Here is a 22,528-nt window from a genome sequence, read left to right on the forward strand (position 1 = left end):
ATTTGGGGCAGCGATATCCAATATGGTGCCTCCATGTGTTGTTGGATTACAACTTCCACCAACCTCAAACAGAGGCCATGCTAGCTGGGACTGATGGAGGCTATAGTCCAGCGCACTTGGAAAGCTATCTCTGGTTTAGGGCATTCTCAGTTAGGCAGGATTCTATCTTTTTCTGTCAGTCCTTGGCCAAACCCTGAGCCAGACTACACCTGGGGGTGCTGGCAAAACAAGATCCATAGGGCTAGAGGCAAGCTAAGACAGGCTGGTTCCCGACTGGGCTGGTAAGTATGAAGAGAACCAGAGACGGAAGGAGCGTTGACAGGTGGCCTGGTGGCCAGCTTTCAGGTCAAGCAAATAAATAAAGAGGAAAGAGTTGTTTGCTTTGAAAGGAAGAAAATGAGCTCATCTTTGACACCATTCTTGACATTGCTGTGACTCTGTCTAGGTTCCTCTTTATCCTCCTGGGTCCCAGAGCCAAAGTGAAGGCCTACCATGAAATCGGCAGGGCTGTGGCTACTCTCTTGACAGATGAGGTGAGTTTGGGTTCTGGCAGGGAGGTGCAAAGATCTGCTGCCGCTGCCATGAAATTAGGAAAGGTGCCGCACACTGCAGTTCTGGCATAGCGTGATGGTGCTAAAGACTGGAGAAGTCAGCAGGTGATTAGCACCCCTAAAGTCAGTCTTCTAATTGCCCAGGGAGGAACAGGTCTTGGATTGCTATAGGAGTATAGCATCTAGATCAAGGGAAGTAATAATACCACTGTATTCCGCTCTGGTCAGACCTCACCTGGAATACTGTGTCCAGTTCTGGGCACCACAGTTCAAGAAGGATACTGACAAGCTGGAACGTGTCCAGAGGAGGGCAACCAAAATAGTCAAAGGCCTGGAAACGATGCCTTATGAGGAACGGCTTAGGGAGCTGGGTATGTTTAGCCTGGAGAAGAGAAGGTTAAGGGATGATATGATAGCCATGTTCAAATATATCAAAGGATGTCATATAGAGGAGGGAGAAAGGTTCTTTTCTGCTGCTGCAGAGAAGCGGACACGGGGCAATGGATTCAAACTACAAGAAAGAAGATTCCACCTAAACATTAGGAAGAACTTCCTGACAGTAAGAGCTGTTTGACAGTGGAATTTGCTGCCAAGGAGTGTGGTGGAGTCTCCTTCTTTGGAGGTCTTTAAGCGGAGGCTTGACAGCGGGTTGGACTGGATGGCCCTTGTGGTCTCTTCCAACTCTAGGATTCTATGATTCTATGCTAGGTAGGGTTGCCACCAGTTCAGACTTTTTAATGGACTGTCTATATTTTTCAGAACCCTATCATAATTATCATGAAATGTATTATGAACATAGTTTGTCCATATTCTTTGTGAAAGGACTATTGTATGACTGAGCAAACCTCACTTAGCCCTGCCTTCTGTTTCAAACTGATGTGTCTTGGAGGGGGGGCGATTGGCTTCTGGAGGCAGCAAAGAGCAATAGCAAATCTGCTTTAAACGAATAAAAATAACTGCCCAGAGCATTTTTTTTAATGTAGGAAATATAATGCATATAATGTAGGAAAACTTCAAATTATTATGTAGGCTAGAAAGGAGCTGCATTATGCATTAGTGACTTATTTTCCAGCTGCAAATTTAATGATTAAAACATGTAACTTTATAGTTGTGATTATACTTTGGCCCCAGTAAGCCCCTTAATGCTCTGTCATTGAGACAGCAAATGGCTGAATTGTCCATAATTTCCTCCGTTTAAGGGTGAACAGTTTTCTTGACATTTTAGATTGTGTAAGGTCATAAGTCTGTTTTGCTGCATGCATGCAGGCAACCAAAACCACCACAAGCCCTTGCGCTTTCCCAGAATGCGTTCCCGTGATTTGTCTTTCCTGTAAGCAGGTAGAGCTAGGACTAATACCATTCCTTTCCAGCTTTTCCAGAGGGTTGCCCGGAAAGCAAGGGACGCAGAAGATCTCACTGCAGGAATTGATGAGTTTCTGGATGAACTGACTGTCTTACCCCCGGGCAAATGGGACCCAACCACTCGAATTGCCCCCCCAAAATGCTTGCCCTCGCCACAGAAGAGGTATGTGCAGAGAGGAGCTAGGAACAGGAAAGACAGTTGCTGGTTCTTAGATCTCTTTAGCTAAATTTTTAATATTGTAGAGATGTTTGATTATATTCGTGTACACTGCTCTGGAATCTATGTTTTGGATGAAATGTTCAAAATAATAATTAAAAAATGATGATAAAAAATTTAGGGGACGGCAAATTACCTCACTGTGTTTCAAGCCACCAATGTGAACATCCTCTATATCTCATTGCTGGGAAATTCTGGTCCTTGCCAGCCTCTCTGGCCCAAGGCATGCAAATAGTACCACTGTATTCCGCTCTGGTCAGACCTCACCTGGAATACTGTGTCCAGTTCTGGGCACCACAGTTCAAGAAGGATACTGACAAGCTGGAAGGTGTCCAGAGGAGGGCAACCAAAATGTTCAAAGGCCTAGAAACGATGCCTTATGAGGAACGGCTTAGAGAGCTGGGTATGTTTAGCCTGGAGAAGAGAAGGTTAAGGGGTGATATGATAGCCATGTTCAAATATATCAAAGGATGTCATATAGAGGAGGGAGAAAGGTTGTTTTCTGCTGCTCTGGAGAAGCGGACACGGGGCAATGGATCCAAACTACAAGAAAGAAGATTCCACCTAAACATTAGGAAGAACTTCCTGACAGTAAGAGCTGTTTGACAGTGGAATTTGCTGCCAAGGAGTATGGTGGAGTCTCCTTCTTTGGAGGTCTTGACAGCCATCTGTCAGGAATGCTTTGATGGTGTTTTCTGCTTGGCAGGGGATTGGACTGGATGGCCCTTGTGGTCTCTTCCAACTCTATGATTCTATGAAATGTTGCAGGTGCAGGTACCTGTTCCACTCCATCTGTGACACTGTCAGGCAACAAAATCCCTGTCCCTCCAGCCATCAGGTCTTGTGTGTGTTCTGTTTTCATTTTCTTCTTTGCGAGAGGGCATCCTGGCTGCCTGTTCTGCCACACAGTTCCATTGTTTCCTCAAACCAAACTACTCCAAACCTGTATGCCAGGCACAGACAAACTTGACCCTCCAGGTGTTTTGAGACTACAGTTCCCACCATCTCTGACCACTAGTCCTGTTAGCTAGGGATGATGGGAGTTGTAGTCCCAAAACATCTGGAGGGCTCAGTTTGCCTATGCCTGCTGTATGTGCTACCTTTATGTTTTGTTTTGTTTTTTAAAAAAGAGGTGGGAGGGAGGCAAGGCACTAACCTGCAGTAATGTTGTTGCCACCACTGCTAACATGTGGGCTGCATCAATGATTCCTGCATTGCAGGGGGTGTACTAGATTTACCCTTGGGCTCCCTTGGGCTCCCTTCCAACTCCAACAGTTCTATGATCAGATATGATGCTGCCCATTATTGCTCTGGGTATTTTGCCACGAGGCATACAGAGGGTGTATCATTGCATCCTCCGTACGAGCCGCTGCAGCCTGTCGGTGGTAGATAGGAACAGAGAGGAGAGCTGAGGATTGATGGCCCCCGACAGAATGAATGCTGCTTCTTTGCAAACCAGAATGCCTCTATCCTGAAAGGTGGCCCCTTGCATTCTTAGGATCGCCTTGCACTTCCGCGAGTGGAATCCTCACTCGAGTGGGCACTTGTCTGCCGCGGACGAGCGTCATGCCCACGGGCATCAGCACGTCAGTGAAGAGCTGAAGAGGACCGGAAGGTAAAACTCGGGGCAGGGAGTGGGGTTGTAGGCAGGGGCTTCCCGCCAGGCCTCTGGGATGGGGAGGCTCACAGATACAGGGCTGGTGCAATGCCAACTGTGCATCGTTTCCTGCACCGGCCTTGAGTCGGAGGCGGGGAAAGGGGCAGGTTGGGACCAAAATAACCACATGCAGCAAATTACCGTATTTTTTGCTCCATAAGACGCACTTTTTTCCTCCTGAAAAGTAAGGGGAAATATCTGTGCGTCTTATGGAGCGAATGGTGGTCCCTGGAGCTGAATTGCCCAGGGGCCAAAAGCAGATTGTGCTTTTTATTTTACAAAGAGAAAGGGGAGTGTTGAAAGGACCCCGCTCAGCAGCTGATCAGCAAGAGATCGGGAGAGAGATAAGAGTCCCAGCTCCCTTTCAGCCCCGCCCTCCTTTGTTGAATGTGCTGCAGAGGGAGGTTGTTTGTTTCCCCAGGACATGTGACTGGCTGATTAGATTATCTGTCTGCAAACAGTAGAAATGGCTCCCTTTCCTTAAGATTTTTCAGAAATGTGAGTTAAACCCCATAAAAATGGGGCTTTTCCTCTTTGCTTTTCCCCCTTTGCAAAAGGAGCTTTGCTTTTCCCCCTTTGCAAAAAAAGCTGCAAAACCTTTAGCTGATCCTAAAAAAAACAAAAAACCAGGGCTTTTCCCTTTGCAAAAAAGCTGCAAAACCTTTAGCTGATCCTAAAAAAAGGCCTTTTGCCTTTGCAAAAACAGCTGCAAAACTTTTAGCTGATCCTTAAAAAAAACCCCCAAAAAACCACCCAGGGCTTTTAGAGGAGGAAAACCAGAAAAATATTTTTTTTTCCTTGTTTCCTCCTCTAAAAATGAGGTGCGCCCTATGGTCCGGTGCGTCCAATGGTGCAAAAAATACGGTAAAAACCTAGAATTAAGGAAGTCTCTCCTTTTCTCGCCCCTGCAGACTATTTGGAGGTTTACTGAAGGACATCCAGAGAAAAGCCCGCTGGTACTGCAGTGATTTCTACGATGCCCTGAACATCCAGTGCCTTTCAGCCATCCTGTACATCTACCTGGCCACAGTCACCAACGCCATCACCTTTGGAGGGATGCTGGGAGATGCGACAGACAACATGCAGGTCTGAGCAAGAGTCCCGCTCGCAATGCCCACATGCGCTCTGTGGTTCTCAACACGTCTGCTCCCCCACCTCATGTTGCCACAGCAACCTGCACAGGCACATGGGGGGGGGGAGAGAGAAGGGAATCCATCACTGGCACTCCTTGGTTGCTGCACAGGAGCGGGGAATCTCATGCCCACCAGCCCAACTGCAACAGTTAGACGGGGGTTGGCCATTTAACCAACCAGAGCCATGTGCTTCTTCCTGTGATTCAGGGTGTGCTGGAGAGTTTCCTGGGAACTGCTTTTGCTGGAGCCTTTTTCTGCCTGTTTGCTGGTCAGCCTCTCACCATCCTAAGCAGCACTGGGCCTGTCCTGGTCTTTGAGCGGCTTCTTTTCTCCTTCAGCAAGTAAGTAAGGCCCCTCAAAAAGCTCTTTGAGAATTAGTTGTGTTGTGGAGGAAAATATTTTTTTAAAAGTAATCAGCCCTGTAGAATGAAAACCATTCAGAGGCCTTTTGTGTACAGTAATTGGAATAATACCAGCCGTAGCCAATACCTCATGAGAAGAGAAGACTCCCTAGAAAAGACCCTGATGTTGGGAAAGATGGAGGGCACAAGGAGAAGGGGACGACAGAGGATGAGATGGTTGGACAGTGTTCTCGAAGCTACTAACATGAGTTTGGCCAAACTGCGAGAGGCAGTGAAGGATAGGCGTGCCTGGCGTGCTCTGGTCCATGGGGTCACAAAGAGTCGGACACGACTGAACGACTGAACAACAAAACCTGGTGGTGGTGGTGGGCAGGCTGCAGGGAGGATCCAGTGGCCTTGTAACATTTGATGGATTTCAACTTGCATAATCGCTCACCAGAGAGCCAGTGTGGTGTAGTGGTTAAGAGCGGTACTCGTAATCTGGTGAACCGGGTTCGCGTCTCCGCTCCTCCACATGCAGCTGCTGGGTGATCTTGGGCTAGTCACACTTCTCTGAAGTCTCCCAGCCTCACTCACCTCACAGAGTGTTTGTTGTGGGGGAGGAAGGGAAAGGAGAATGTTAGCCGCTTTTGAGACTCCTTAGGGCAGTGATAAAGCGGGATATCAAATCCAAATTCTTCTTCTTCTTCTTCTCATATCGGCAAGTGTTTGGGTTGGAAGCAAGCCTTCGGAGCTGTCCTTGCTTATGCCCCCTGAATGACGGGGTTATTCAAAAGAGGTTTGAATATATTCAAGAGATAGGAGGGAGGGAAAGGAATAGAGAAAGAAAAATTTAAAGTTAAAGAAAATAGGTTTTTAAAAAGGATAGAAAAATAAGATTAAGAAAATAAAGAATTTCTGATTATTCATCTGTCCGCTATATAAAAACAATATTCACTTTGTCCAATCCAATATTACATCTGAAAAAAGCCACTTTCTATAAACAAACATTATCTTCAATCCTCATTACATCATTTTATTTTCATGCAAAAAGTCTATGAGAAGTTTCCAATCTTTAACAAACGTTAACAATGACTTTCCTCTGGAAACATGTCATTTTTGCCATCCCAGCTAAGTCAGTTAGTTTTAACAGCTGTTCTTCCGTTGTTGGTGATCACGGATCCTTCCTTATTTGTACATGTAAGTGTTTTGCAGCCATAATTGTATTGTAGCAAAGTCCCATAGCAGGATGTTCACTGTTGTTGGGAAATGTGTCAAAGCATTTACAGAGCATGGTTCAGTATGTCAAGCCCAGCAAGAAAGTCAACCTAGCTTAATTTCCCAACATGGAAAGCATCATGCAATAGGCCTCAGCTGAAGGTGACTCGGAAACTACAACTAATCCAGAATGTGGCAGCTAGGCTGGTGACTGGGAGCGGCTGCTGAGACCACCATAACACCAGTCTTGAAAGACCTACATTGGCTCCCAGTACGTTTCCGAGCACAATTCAAAGTGTTGGTGCTGACCTTTAAAGCCCTAAACGGCCTCGGTCCTGTATACCTGAAGGAGCGTCTCCACCCCCATCGTTCAGCCCGGACACTGAGGTCCAGTGCCGAGGGCCTTCTGGCGGTTTTAATATCTGGTGAATTATTGTATTTTAATATTGTGTTGGAAGCCACCCAGAGTGGCTGGGGAGGCCCAGCCAGATGGGCGGGGTATAAATAAATTATTATTATTATTATTATTATTATTATTATTATTAGTGCAAGCAGGCTATCACTGGATGAAAGCAAAGGGCCTGTCTCCTGGTGACAGCTGAAGAGGCTGGTGCCTCTGGTGAGAAGAGGGGCGCATTCTAACCCGCCCCCCCCACCATGCATGGATTACTGGCTGTAGATATAACTCCTTAGCTGCTATGTGCCTGCCTTGTTGAGAGGCCAGGGCAAGAAGGCTAGAGTTGGATGTGGCATCCTGTGGTTAACTGGCTGCTCTCTTGCAAGTGAAGCAGCTCATTCAGGAATATTATTTTGTCCCTTCCTTCCTTCCTTCCTTCCTTCCTTCCTTCCTTCCAGAGACTACAGCTTGGATTACTTAGAATTCCGCCTCTGGATTGGCCTCTGGGTGGCCTTCTTTGGCCTCATCCTGGTGGCTACCGAAGCCAGTTACTTGGTGCAGTATTTCACACGCTTCACCGAAGAAGGCTTCTGTGCCCTCATCAGCTTCATTTTCATCTACGATGCAGTTAAGAAGATGCTGTCACTGGTGGAACACTACCCAGTCAACTGGGACTACAAGATCAGTGATGTCACCTTGTACAGCTGCACCTGCCGGGTGCCAGAGAGAGGTGAGATGAGAAGCCCATGCTTGTGAGAGAGCCAGTGTGGTGTAGTGGTTAAGAGCGGTAGACTCGTTATCTGGTGAACCGGGTTCGATTCTCCGCTGCTCCACATGCAGCTGCTGGGTGACCTTGGGCTAGTCACACTTCTCTGAAGTCTCTCAGCCCCACTCACCTCACAGAGTGTTTGTTGTGGGGGAGGAAGGGAAAGGAGAATGTTAGCCGCTTTGAGACTCCTTCGGGTAGTGAAAAGCGGGATATCAAATCCAAACTCTTCTTCTTGTTGTTGTTGTTGCAATGGGTGGGTTGGAATGGCTGGGAACCCTGCAGGGAAGCTGTTGTCTGCCTGTATCTCTAGTCTGATTGGTCCATGATGGGTCACATCTGAGGAATTCTTCAGCTTAGGCTTTTTCTCTCCCCCCACCCAATCTTCAGGCAACGTTTCCGAGCACAATTCAAAGTGTTGGTCCTGACCTTTAAAGCCCTAAACGGCCTCGGTCCAGTATACCTGAAGGAGCGTCTCCACCCCCATCATTCTGCCCGGACACTGAGGTCCAGTGCCGAGGGCCTTCTGGCGGTTCCCTCGCTATGAGAAGCCAAGTTACAGGGAACCAGGCAGAGGGCCTTCTCGGTAGTGGCACCCGCCCTGTGGAACGCCCTCCCATCTCATGTCAAAGAGAAAACCAACTACTAGACTTTTAGGAGACATCTGAAAGCAGCCCTGTTTAGGGAAGCTTTTAATGTTTAATAGATTATTGTATTTTAACGTTCTGTTGGAAGCCGCCTAGAGTGGCTGGGGAAACCCAGCCAGATGGGCGGGGTATAAATAATAATAATAATAATAATAATAATAATAATAATAATAATAATAATATATTATTATTATTATTATTATTATTATTATTATTATTATTATTATTATTATTATTATTATTATTTATAACTTGTACAATGGTCCAGAATATGAACCAATGTTTTACATTATTATCTTATTTATTTATATCTGCCTTTCCCCCCGATAGGGACTCAAGGCAATTTACATCCAAATATAAGAACAGCTTAAAACATAGGGGAAAACAATTATTAAATTAGAATTAAAACAAGATATGTATACATAAAAATATATTAAAATCATACAGGTAATTACAATAAAAACAGCAGGGCACCAGACCTTCAGTTCCCCAAAGCCTGTTGGAATAAGAAAGTATTTACAGTACCTGCCAGCAGAAGGATGACAAGGAGGTAGCTGGTCTAGCTTCTCTAGAGAAGGCCCTCACCTGCACCCCCACCAAATGTGCCTGGGAGGGTGGCAGCACCAAGAGAAGGGCATCCCCTGAAGATATCAAAACCTGGGCAGGGTGTATGAGGAAATACAGTATTTCAGACAGCTTGGACCTAACCATTGACTTTCTTTCAGACAACTCTTCTCTTCTGAACAAGACACTGTTCCCTACCTACAGCAGTTTGGGAGAGGTGAGAAATTGAATCGTTTTCAATGATTAGGCTGTGAATGAAAGGAAACCAAGGACCAAAGAGCCTACAGCAGCAGGTTGTGACTAATGCAACTGACCAAAGGAGGATCAAGAACTCCATGTTCCTTGGAGACCTTGAATTATTTCCTGGTGTCATAGCTGGGATAGGTGGAATGCCCAAGGGGTCATCATGAGGCAGCCGTCCTGCTCCGTCTCCACTGCCAAGATATATCATCACCCATATGTGGATTTAATGTCGCTCTTTTGAAAACATCACAGCCTCACAAATGCTAGACCATTCTGCAGTCCTTCTGGAGTCATCCGATCACCCCCACCCCCACCCCAAAATCCCAAATAGATGTTCCTGCCCATTTTATTAGTTAACTAGCTGGCCCGGCCACACGTTGCTGTGGGGTTGTTGGGTTTTTTTTTGCTTTTTAAAATTCTCCTCACCCCGAGAGTATTCTGGAAGCTCCTGTTTTCATTCTTCCCTGTCCCTTTAGAGCAGGGGTCAGCAACCTTTTTCAGCCATGGGCCGGTCCACTTTCCCTCAGACCATGTGGTAGGCCAGACTATATTTTTTTTGGGGGGGGGGAAATGAACTAATTCCTATGCCCCACAAATAACCCAGAGATGCATTTTACATGCGAAGCTGCGGCGGCCATTTTAGGTGAGGGCACTGGCGACCTTAAAGAGCATTCTCCCCCACCCCAGTCCCAAAATCACGCACCCCAGCGACACAATCCCCTCAGAGCTGGTCTTACTCAGTGCGACCTCTCAGGCATGCCTCCTGCTCCGTGGTTTTTTTTTTTTTTCTCAGCGCATGCGAAGCTGCGGCGGCCATTTTAGGTGAGGGCACAGGCATTGTTGCTCTGGCCAGGTCTGATGATGTTGATGGGCGATCCGCCTTTCTATTGGATACTGTTGGAGTCTTCGTTCCTTTTGCTGGTGAGGTATAATAGGCGCGCCACTCCCCCCCTTTATCCTTTATTTTAGGTAAGACAGGTGTGGTTTTTTTAAAAAAATTTATTATGCCAGATCCTTCCTTGATGGTCAAGTTACGCTTTGTCCTAATTTGATGAGATTTGGTCCAGTGGTTACGGAGCAAGGTGTTGTTACGCGCGCACACAATGGGAACATTTATATATATATAGATGGTGAAGTGGCTCAGAGGGCGAGTTGCAATCATGGGATGAGCGTGCTGTGGGAGGGCAGGGGAAATGGTCGTGCTGGCTGTGGCTGCCAGTGACTAGCCTTGAGATGTGCTGCCATTTTCCTTAACCCACCTACTAAGGCTGTGCTTTCAGCATCCTGGTGGTGAAAGGATCGGTCTGGGGTGATGCACAGCATCTCTGTATGTTCCATGCGCTCCTCATTCAGATGTGGCCTAGGAGGAGTGGGCCAAAATGGACCCCTCCGCCACCCACCCATTCTACATGCGCAAGCCCAGTGCACTTCCATGTCAGTGATGGGACGCCACACCTGAGGCAAAGGAGATCCTATGGCACACACTGCTCTGTCCTTTCAGGGAGGGGAAGAGGTCTGGCACTGCCACCTCGAATCCCAGGGACCTCCACCTGAGGTAGCTGCCTCACATAGCCTGTTGGTTTGGCCAGAGGCGTAGGAAGGTCAGGTGGTACCCGGTGCAGAAAATTTATTGTCAAACCCCCCCCCCCATTTATTCCCCCCCCTGCAAAAATGGTTTTACATTATTTCATATTTTCTTACAAAGAAATAATAACAAGTAGTAATAATAATAAAACTTTTATTTATATCCCGCCCTCCCCAGCTGAAGTCGGGCTCAGGGTGGCTAACATCAGATACATAACATTGGTATAAAATCAAACAATAATTAAATTACCTCCTAAAAACCGTCTCAAAATCGAATTAAAGTCTAATTAGATGGCTTTCCACAGGGTTAGGGTTGGGAACAGTAAGTGCTCCACTGAACTGAAATTTCAGCCTTCACGACATAGGAAAACAGCCAAGTGAACAGCTATTTTGGTGGGGGAGGGTCAAGATATTAACCGATATGCATGAAATTTCATATATAGCTATATAATCCCTAGTATAGTAAGATAAGACCTTTGGAGCGGGCATTTTTTAAAAAAGTTTTCTTTGTTCCTTGATAATTTGTCACCCCCCTCCATTATGGAACGTGGGGTGGTCCGCCCCCTACGCCCCCCCCTTGCTACGCCCCTGGGTTTGGCCAGCCCTGTCTCTGCTCTGAATCTTTGCCTCCAGGGCGGCTGGGGACCAGGGAGAGGGAACAGAGGCAGAAAGGGATGCTGTGCAAACAGAGAGATGTGCGCCTCTCCCCTGCTTCCTCGTCATGGCGCTTGAAACTGGGATCGATTCCACAAAACACCCGTCCTGGGCAACAGCACATCCTTCCGCCTTGCTCGGGGCTGGGATCCATTTCCTGAAGCCAGGCAGTGTATACTTGCTTGCTCCTCCGTGAGATTGCTGCTTTCTCCTCCACAGCAGTCGGAGTCTGGCAACTGGTCCCTGCTGACCAAGCGAGAGTGTGTGCAACTCGGAGGCCACCTGGTGGGCAACAGCTGCAACTACGTGCCTGACATCACTTTCATGTCTTACGTTCTGTTCCTGGGGACATTTATCTGCTCTATGGCCTTAAAGAACTTCAAGTCCAGCCGCTATTTCCCCGCAGCTGTGAGTATCTCCCATCTCTCATCCATTCCCTGGATAAAGGGGTGGGCAGGTGGTTTCAATGTGTGTGATTAGTACTATGCCCTCCAATTACAGGTGGGTAGCCGTGTTGGTCTGCTATAGTCGAAACAAAATAGAAAATTCTTTTCAGTAGCACCTTAGAGACCAACTGTGTTTGTTCTTGGTATGAGCTTTCGTGTGCATGCACACTTCTTCAGATACACTGAAACGGAAGTCACCAGATCAGAAGTCACTGTATTGGACAAACAGGCCAAACCCTACGCCAAAGGATAAATGGACATAAATCTGATATCAGGAATCACAAGACAGAGAAACCAGTAGGAGAACACTTCAATCTCCCAGGACATTCTACAAAAGATCTCAAAGTAGCTGTCTTAATACAAAGAAATTTCAGAAATAGACTGGAAAGAGAAGTGGCTGAATTGCAACTAATCACCAAACTTAGAACCATGAAGAAACCTGGTCTGAACAAAGACATTGGATTCTTATCTCATTATACATAACAAAGCTATCTTTAGCCATCTCACCCCTTACCTTTCCCTGCAAGACAAAGTGCAGCCGTTAAGAGTCGTCAACAGGTTTTCCCGCACCTATCAGCTGATCCCCCATTCCCACCACCCTTCTGAGTAATACCCCTCCCCACTCCCTCACTATATTTAAGGATCTGGTGACTTCCGTCTCAGTGTATCTGAAGAAGTGTGCATGCACACGAAAGCTCATACCAAGAACAAACACAGTTGGTCTCTAAGGTGCTACTGAAAAGAATTTTCTATTTTGTTACGCCCTCCAAGTTCTTGGGGTGCACCTACAGCTTCCCACCGAAACCTCTGGGCTGACAGATCCCATCCCCAGGAGAAAGGAAAGACACCTTCATGTGCCTGGTTTCTTCTTCACCAGGAAATCTCCTTACTTCCTTCAGTTGGTGGGTCCCAGAAGATATTGCCCAGCGCTCAGTGAGATGGATGCCAACATCCCTGGGCCACCGTGGCTTTGGGGGGGAGGCAGGAGGCCATTCCAGCAGGATTCCCTGCAGAACTACTCGGTTCTGCGCTTTCTGTATCTGCAGGCAGATTCTGAACAAAGCAGACGCCAAGCCCAACTGAATAAGCAAAAAGCTCAGCTCTACAATCCTGGACTGTAGAGCAGTTGGTGCTGATTATTCCAGGGTCACAGGTTCGATACCTGTATTGAACAGCTGCGTGTTCCTGCATTGCGGGGGGTGGACCAGATGACCCTTGGGGTCCCTTCCAACTCTACAATTCTATGATTCTAAACAAAATGTTTCAGTGCAAAGTCTGTTTGCTGTGCCCCCTCCCCATCCTCCCACCCTCCCGCCAGCCATCACTTAACTTTTCTTTTTGATGTGCTTGTCTTGTGGTCCATGGTCCAGAGTGAGGCTTGCTGGTCACATTGACTGCATTAGATACTTTAGGGGAGGTAATTAGGGTTTTTTTTTCCTTGACGAAGGGCAGCCCACTGTAAGGATTCCTGCTCTTGAATGAGTGTGGGTTGTGTCCCTTGGCAGCTTGTCCGTTTTATTGCTCTTCTTTATTTCTTTACAGGCATTGGGGACCGGGGGGGGGGGGAGTTGCACAATAAGTGCACAGGCATTACTTGTTTTCAGCATTTATTTTATATTTAATTCTAAGATCTGCATCCCTCATAATAACACACAAAAAAGAGACTGAAGAAAAGAACGGGCCATTGTTGAGAGGATGCAGACCTCTTCCCTCAAAGCAGAGCGTGTTTGCTAGATTGCTGCTGCCATCCCTTCCTTCTCTCACCTGCATGTTCTTTGCTTAGTTCCATCTCTCTCTCTCTCTCTTTCTCTCTCTCTCTCTCTCTCTCTCTCTGTGTGTGTGTGTGTGTGTGTGTGAGAGAGAGAGAGAGAGAGAGAGAGAGAGAGCTCTCAGTGTGCCAGTGTGGTGTAGTGGTTAAGAGCGGTAGTCTTGTAATCTGGTGAACCGGGTTCGTGTCTCCGCTCCTCCACATGCAGCTGCTGGGTGACCTTGGGCTAGTCACACTTCTCTGAAATCTCTCAGCCCCACTCACCTCACAGAGTGTTTGTTGTGGGGGAGGAAGGGAAAGGAGAATGTTAGCCGCTTTGAGACTCCTTCGGGTAGTGATAAAGCGGGATATCAAATCCAAACTCTTCTCTTCTTCTTCTTCTTCTTCTTCTCTCTATCTCTCTCCCCCCCCCCTCACACACACAGACACAGATCCCTCTTCCAGAGTCCACCATCCTCTCACACAAACATCTACAGTTATAAAGGAAGTATAATTTCACGTCCTGGTTTATAGAAAGGAACACACACTTTTTATTGGGTCCTTCCTTATAAGGCGTTTCACTCCTGACTTTTCTGAATTTTATTGAAGTCCGGGGCTTCTTTGGAATGGGGACGCTAACTTTAACTTGGCCTACTTGCGAGCGTAAACCTTGCCCTGCAAATCTCATGGCAATTATTTTGTTTGGTTTTTAGGTGAGGAGGCTGGTGGGCGACTTCTCCATCATCCTGGCTATCCTCATATTCTGTGGAATCGATGCTGCCCTTGGATTGGAGACTCCGAAGCTCATTGTGCCCAACACATTCAAGGTGGGACTGGATTGGAGCATGCCGAAGCGCTGCTCCCCTAGGGTGCAGACTAAGTGCAAATGTTGGGTCTGGGGGCCGTACGTTTCTGTGGGATTTTAAAGGTGTGAGAGGATTACATAAGAAAGAAGTTTAAGTAAATAATTTCTCTGCCTATAAGCACATTTGCTCATATTTCCCGAGACGGCAGAATGGTAAGGCAGTTCTGCAAAACAAATTCCTTAGGGAGCATTACTGTTTGACATAACTACTTGAAATGTTTTGGACTTTTCATATGCCATCCTCAAGAGCTGAGAGATTCCAGGGGTTTCAGAAGTTGCCCAGAGTTCTGTTTCCTTAGAATGAAGGTCAGCAGAGACTGTGACATCTTTAGGGTGCATGGTATTATTTACACATATATACAACCTGAGAATAAGATGGAGGAGCTCACAGCATCAACACCCCAGAAGGTCTTGCTTCTTCATCTGTGACAGCTTTGGCTCCATCCAGCACAGTGCATAAAGTAGAAAGGTTGCAAGGACTCAGGCCAGGATGGCAATAAACAATGGTTTTCTCTATTTTTGTTGCTGAAAGTATAAAACAAATTCCAGTCACAGCGATTGTTAACTCCAGGACAAGGCCCTGTTTCGTTTATTCTTCATCAGCTATCGTTTCTTAGTTTTATGGTCAAAGTGTACGTCTTAAATGGTCAAAGTGTACGTCTTAAATGGGTGGTCCTGGCCTGAGTCCTTGCAACCTTTCTACTTTATTTCCTGTATTCTCCAGCACAGTGCAAGCATGTGTCGGGTTTCAGCTTCCAGCCTCCTCTGACACAACTCACTGGCTTTGTTCTCCTCCCTACCAGTTAGGTGAGGGGGGGGGGAACCACCCATTTGTTCTATGGCACAAAGTAACACTAGTTGTGCTGCTTAACTAGTTGGCCAAAGTCATTACCTTAATAAAGGAACAGATTTGGCAAGCTTGCTCTGATACATTCTACCCCCACAGATATAGGACCCCAAGTTATGGGAAGGGACTCAAGGCATCATCCAGACTGATGTCCCCACCCCCCCAGCCCCCACAAACCTGAAGGCAGTGGTGTCGCAACCAGTGCTGTCAAGTATCCCGTTTTCCCCGGGATTCTCCCTTATTTCAAGCAGTTTCCCGCTGCTCTCCCTTATTTTTAATTTCCCTTAATTTTCCCGTTTTTAATGGAAGCAGCTCCTTCCCTGCTGGCCAGGGACTGGGTGGGAAGACCTCGCCTACTTGGAGAGAAAAGCCTCAGCCCTCAAAGCAAGTGGGAGCCGTTTCCCGTGCTTACAGGGGGGTGTATTCCTCCCCCTGCATCAGCCCCTATCCGTTGCCGCCGAGCCCCTCAGCCGGCCAATAGGGTTAGCTGGCGGGCGGAGCCTGGCTGCCTTTGAGCAGCTGCTGCTTCCTGTCCTGTTTTGATGGGATCAGACAAGAAGACGATGGGGCTCCATCGCGTGGAGCACATGGCTGCCCTCCTCTTTGCTGTCTGCCCTCCTCTATGCTCCGCTCCGAGCCTGCTTGGAGTTTACATTGCTGCTCCGCCCACTTTTGCTTCTGGCTCCGCCCACCACTGACATGTGACTGTCTCCGGGATAGGGGAGACTGCTGATCCCTTATTTTCAAATCCGAAACTTGACAGCTATGGTCGCAACGGGGGGGGCAGGGGGGTATGCCCCGGGTTCCCTGACTGTGGGGGTGACAAGAAGTCACCCTGCAGGGGCTCGCGGCGGTGCAAGCAGCCATGTGGAGGATCCTCTCTTTGCAGCTGCAGCCACGAGCAGAGGATCCCGGCGCTGGTGGCAAACCGCTAAGTACAGCGCATGTGCGGCATCACATGCATTAGCTGTACGTAGCGACGCCACGTATGTGCTGTATAGCAGTTTGCCGCCGCCGCTCCAGCACCGTACAGATGGTGCTGGGATTCTCTGCTTGGGGCTGTAGTTGCGATGGAGGGATCCTGGCACCCTCCGTACAGCGCATGCGCGGCGTCGCTACATGCGGTGCATGTGTCATACGTAGCGACGTCACACATGCGCCCTACGCGGGGATGCCCACCCCGGGTGTCACGACGCCTTCCTTCGCCCCTGCCTGAAGGCTGGGTGATAATGCAAGATGGGAACTGTAGTTTCATAAAGAATGTTCAAAATGAGAACATCTTGCAATAGCTCTGTTTGGCATCTGTAGTCCATCTTTGGTCCTTGAGCTCAGCAGAGGTTATTTGGGCATCATCTGTGCCTTCTTGACATCAGTGGATAAAACAAAAGAGACCGCAGTGCAGTGCCGTTTCTGGGTCTCTTGTAGCACCAGTAATATTCTTAAAAGGAAGTGGGAAGGGCCACTTCACTGTGTGGGTGTGAATGTCTCATGCGACGCAATGGGCATACTTTTAATTAGTGTGTATTAACATGAATTAAGTAACACATTGTTGACTGGCACAGTACAGAAGGCAAAAATGGCAGGAGTTCAGAAAAGAACCTGTCTTCTGCACCTGAACAGGATAAAAGTAATGCAACATATTGCTAACATTGGTTAGGAGTATGTTGTGGAAAAATTACCCATTTACAGGTGAAACTCAAAAAATTAGAATATCGTGGAAAAGTCCATTTATGTTAGCAATTGTTTTCATTAGCTACTGGAGTTCAATATATGAGATAGACTCATGACATGCAAAGCGAGATATGTCAAGCCTTTGCTTGTTATAATTGTGATGATTATGGCATACAGCTGATGAAAACCCCAAAGTTGAAACTGTTAATTTGGGGTTCTCATCAGCTGTACGCCATAATGATCACAATTATAACAAAGGCTTGATATATCTCACTTTGCATGTCATGAGTCTATCTCATATATTAGTTTCACCTTTTAAGTTGAATTACAGTACTGAAAGAAATGAACCTTTCCACGATATTCTAATTTTTCGAGTTTCACCTGCATACCTCTTGGTTCCTTAGGGATTGACTGACTGACCCACCCTCTGTCCCTCTTTGAAGTGCACCAAGAGGAGTAATAACACACAGCAATTTTTTTAAATAAGAATTTATTAAATTTTAACAATAAAACACACACAAAATACAAAACTACAAAATACAACAAACTACAAAAACAAACTACAAAACTACAAAAATCTTAACAAACAAACAAACACTTATTTAACTAACCTTATCTTATTCCTAACATTATTTGGGGACCTCCTCACATCCTCTCTTCTGCGTTCATTTCTAATCTTCCTTAGTAACTTTGTAACATTGTAAAATCTTCTTTCTCACCTAATCTTATCATAACCATTGATTAACATTTAATTCTACTATAATCCCAATAAAATCCACATAACATACTTCTAGCTACTTCTTATATCCTATCTTAAACTAACTTCTGGCAATGTTGTTGTTGTTGTTGTTGTTGTTCAGTCATGTCCGACTCTTCGTGACCCTATGGACCAGAGCACGCCAGGCACGCCTATCCTTCACTGCCTCTCGCAGTTTGGCCAAACTCATGTTAGTAGCTTTGAGAACACTGTCCAACCATCTCATCCTCTGTCGTCCCCTTCTCCTTGTGCCCTCCATCTTTCCCAACATCAGGGTCTTTTCCAGGGAGTCTTCTCTTCTCATGAGGTGGCCAAAGTACTGGAGCCTCAACTTCAGGATCTGTCCTTCTAGTGAGCACTCAGGGCTGATTTCTTTGAGAATGGATAGGTTTGATCTTCTTGCAGTCCATGGGACTCTCAAGAGTCTCCTCCAGCACCATAATTCAAAAGCATCAATTCTTCGGCGATCAGCCTTCTTTATGGTCACTTCTGGCAATACTGTAGCCTTAAATGTCCTTCTGATTTTAATTTCAAATGTCTATCTCTTCACGTCGTTTCAAATAGTCTTTAAATTTCTTCCAATCCTCCAACACACAGCAATTTTGAAGCGCTTGACGGACATGATCTCAGTAATTCTTATAAGCACCCTGTGGAAGAAGCCAGCAGTACTAGCTCCACGCCACAGATGGAGAACTGAGGCTGAGGGACACGGCTTGTGTAAAGCCACCGAGTGATTTAACAACAGCAAGGTTTGAACTAGGAACTCCCTGGCTCTCAAGTTACACCCTCAGCCACTACACTGTAGTGTCTGTTGTGGTTATAAAAGGGCACACCTCTTGTGTTTAGGCAGAACCTGGAGAAATTGCACGTACCTCAAAAATTCTCCAGCGCAGCAGAAGGCGAGGTAGCAGCTGTCACTGTGTGGCACACTTGCGGTGCTGCTGCTCATTACAGCCACACAGGGGAGGGGGAAATTACAGGACTGGGGAAGAACAGCGAGAGAAGCCATGGGGTGCTCCTGGAACACAGAAGCGGAGCAATGGAAGCTTATCCTGGCATGGAAATAGAATGGGCGTGGTGCTGAATGCAATACCTTCTAAACTCTGCTTTGTGTCCAGCCGCTGTTTACGGCAAAGGGGCAGGAGCACTAAAATGAAGGAGGTGGCCTACTGCTGAAGAGGCTCACGAATATGACTTACGGCTTGTTGAGGCAGGTGCCCCCAAAGGGAGGGGTGGGAAAGAAGGCCTCTTTCTGACTAGGGTTGGCTCAATACATTTTGGCACCTGAGGCAAGCCACGAAATGCTGCCCCCTCCGCCCCTAAGCAGGAAAGAAGGGGTGAGGGAAATCAGGAATTCGAGGAAGGGGATAAAGATCTACAGTACAGTCGTACCTTGGAAGTTGAACGGAATCTGTTCCGGAAGCCCGTTCGACTTCCAAAACATCCGGAAAACCAAAGCGCAGCTTCCAATTGGCTGCAGGAAGTTCCTGCAGCCAATTGGAAGCCGCGGAAGCCCCCCAAATAGTCCAAAAACAGTCCACAAAGTGGAACAGTCACTTCCGGGTTCGTGACGTTCAGGAGCAAAAAATGTTTGAGAACTAAGCTGTTCGAAAACTGAGGCACGACTGTATTTTGGGAACAGCGGGGGTACGGAGGAGACTAGCAGCACCTCTCATTCACCAAGCAGCCCCTGTGGATTCTGCTGCCTGAGGTGGTTGCCTGGCCCTGCCTCTGACAGAACTCACTGTGTACAGGGTGAGTTCAGACAAGTGCTGCACATTGTGGGCAGCCACACTGATACATAAATCAGCAACTCCAAACTCAAGAACTGCAGAATAAGTCCAGATAAGCCCAGAAATCTCCTGAGTTTGGAATACAAATAACAGCCATACCGATTAGCTAACTGAGCATGGATTCAAATTGATTATCTTGCCCAGGGGTCAGCAACCTTTTTCAGCAGGGGGCTGGTCCACTGTCCCTCAGACCTTGTGGAGGGCCGGACTATATTTTGGAAAAAAAAAAATGAACGAATTCCTACACCCCACAAATAACCCAGAGATGCATTTTAAATAAAAGGACACATTCTACTCATGTAAAAACACACTGATTCCCAGACTGTTTGTGGGCTGGATTGAAAAGGCAATTGAGCCGCATATGGCCCACGGGCCTTAGGTTGCCAACCCCTGGTCTTGCCTCTCCGTGTGGCATGTTGGTTTATTAAATAAAATACACACTTATTGCACACCGATGCAATCGACTTTCAGATACTGTAGTTTAGAAGCACTCTGGGAAGGAAAAGACAGTGTTGCAACGTCTTGCACCCGTCTCAGCCAGTCAGAGCTGTGCACAGCCAGCCACCTTTTAGGTTGCAAATTTTGCAGGGCAGGATCTGTTGTCTTGTTTGGTACTCTACAAATATTTCATAGCTTTATAGCCAAGTCTGTGTTTACTCAGAAACAAGCGCCAATGATTTAAGTAGGACTTACTCCCAAGTAAGTGTAAATGGAATTGCTGTCTTAGACTCTTTAACACAAATGCGGGGCAGTGTCCTGATGTTTGAAAGATTGCTGGCTCCATCCTCACTCTCCCAGGGACCCCTGGGAGGGAGATATGCATGTTTCAGGCTTCCGTTGCCTGGATTCTTTGGGGTGAACCCAGGACAGTTAAGACAGGTATAAAACTAAGATGTTCGAGGCCTGCAGAGGAAGCAGGAGTCGGCTGGTGGCTCAGGGCCAAGCTTGAGCTGCCCTGCTGCAGGCCTGGGCGCGGAAGGAGGATTAGCTGAGACTCCATGGGGAGCAGCACTTGCCTACCTACCAAGGGAGGGGCATAGGAGGGAGCTCATGGCAAGGTTTCTAAACTCTGTCATATCTCAAAAAAGGCACTGTGGCCAACTACACAACCACTAATACTTTTGTTTTCTGCTCCCTGGTTGCAATTTTAAAACTTGTATTTGTGCTGTGGTTTGTTTCCCTATGACTCCAGGGTCTATGGTTTGCTGTAACTTTATGTCATATATTCCATATTTTATGTTTTTATGGGCTTATAAACGCAATAAATTTGAATTTGAATTTGAGAGAGCTCATGGTCTCTCCTCCTAACAGGCAGCCAAGAGGCAGGTAGTGCAATGTGGGTGAAACGTCAGGGCCGAGATCGGGGCCCCATATACCTACTATTATTATCATTATCAGTATTAATTCATTTATACTGAGCCCTTTTCCCTGGCAAGGACTCAAGGTGCCTTAAAGATAAATTAGGAGCAGCTAAAACTCTTAAAGAAATCAGCCCTGAGTGCTCACTAGAAGGACAGATCCTGAAGTTGAGGCTCCAGTACTTTGGCCACCTCATGAGAAGAGAAGACTCCCTAGAAAAGACCCTGATGTTGGGAAAGATGGAGGGCACAAGGAGAAGGGGACGACAGAGGGCGAGATGGTTGGACAGTGTTCTCGAAGCTACTAACATGAGTTTGGCCAAACTGCGGGAGGCAGTGAAGGATAGGCGTGCCTGGCGTGCTCTGGTCCATGGGGTCACGAAGAGTCGGACACGACTGAACGACTGAACAACAACAACAAAAACTCAAACATTTATAGCAGAGGTAGGCAACCTAAGGCCCATGGGCCACAAGCGGCCCACGGGGGTCATTTAACTGGCCCATGAGCCATCCCCAAACTGAGCCGCCCTCTTGGTGAGTCCCCGCGCAGCACGGCATGGGGACTCGCTTCCGTGGCACCAGAAATTGCGGGCATGGATGCTCACAGGCGCACACAATCCGGCCCACAGAGGGATCTCCGCTGGAGTGAACCGGCCCAGGCGAGGTAAACCTTGCCGACCCCCGATTTATAGAATTAAAACTACACATAAATATAAAAGATAATTATCTGTATGTCTTAATTACAATAAAAAACACCAGTGCAGCACCAGCCCTTTAATTAAAACCAGTCAGTCCCCCAAAGCCTGTTGGACTAAGGAGGTCTTCACCTGCCAGAGGAGGGAGCACAGCAAGGAGGGAGCCAGTCTGGCTTCTCCTGGGAGGGTGTTTCAGAGTCTGGGAGCAGCCACCACCCAGGTGCTCCTGCACTTGTAGTAACCGCGCCTGGCTTTCTCTGCCTGTCTTACGTTAAATGAATTGGGATTCAAGCAGGATCTCTTGGAAGAGACAAGAAAGTGATGAGCCCGTTTCAGATGCGGAAGCAGAGCTTCAGATAAATCTTCTGACTCAACCAGCACTTGAGGCTGGGGCAAATGGCCTTGGTCCTGGCAGCCACCCTTAAGCCAGTTGCATCTTCTAGACTACCAGGTTTCTGTACTTTTGGGTCCACTTGCCTTTTTGTCCCATAAGCTCAGCTCCACCTTACAGAAAGCATTATTCGAAATACAGTAGTGGTTTACACAACCCCCTATGGAAGATAACAACAACAAGATTCAAACAGTAACAATTAATTGCACATTTATTGAAAATCTAGTTAAAACTATTTAGTTTAATTAAGGCTGGATCTAGACACATCAAATAAGCATTTCAGTTAAGCGCATTGTAAACTTCGTGTGAGAAATCGGGTTGGCAAAAATGGAGCTCCACAGCGCCATCTGGTGTCACCGTGTTATAATGCACATCCAGCGCATATAAAGCGGTTTTTCTTTGCCAGTGGAGCTGAGTCCTCATTCAGCAGAATGGAAGAACTTGATTCAGCAAATCCAGATGTAGTTATGTACATCTCCAGCACCCCCTTGCCTCTTAGCACCCACTTAGGTAATTCCACCGTCCCACAAGAGGCAAGACCACCCACTTTGGGAAACACTGCTCTAGACTCCAGTCTAGAGCAAGGCCCAATGTTTAATTTAATTCTTATTTAGAATATATGGA

At 47.0% G+C, this 22,528-nt stretch overlaps 1 protein-coding gene across 1 annotated transcript in view; it reads left to right on the forward strand.

Annotated features, from left to right (window-relative positions):
• The window catches only part of SLC4A9 (solute carrier family 4 member 9), a gene marked incomplete at its 5' end in the record, with an annotated part of 51,942 nt that overhangs the window by 13,610 nt on the left and 15,804 nt on the right, over nt 1-22,528 (forward strand). The window contains 10 exon segments of the mRNA XM_033154409.1: nt 446-533; nt 1,922-2,076; nt 3,629-3,745; nt 4,699-4,873; nt 5,128-5,261; nt 7,335-7,606; nt 9,015-9,070; nt 10,323-10,331; nt 11,557-11,742; nt 14,241-14,354. Of these exon segments, the coding sequence (XP_033010300.1) occupies nt 446-533; nt 1,922-2,076; nt 3,629-3,745; nt 4,699-4,873; nt 5,128-5,261; nt 7,335-7,606; nt 9,015-9,070; nt 10,323-10,331; nt 11,557-11,742; nt 14,241-14,354 (1,306 nt within the window).

This window comes from Lacerta agilis, chromosome 7, assembly GCF_009819535.1.
Source record: "Lacerta agilis isolate rLacAgi1 chromosome 7, rLacAgi1.pri, whole genome shotgun sequence".
Taxonomy (NCBI): Eukaryota; Metazoa; Chordata; class Lepidosauria; order Squamata; family Lacertidae; genus Lacerta; species Lacerta agilis.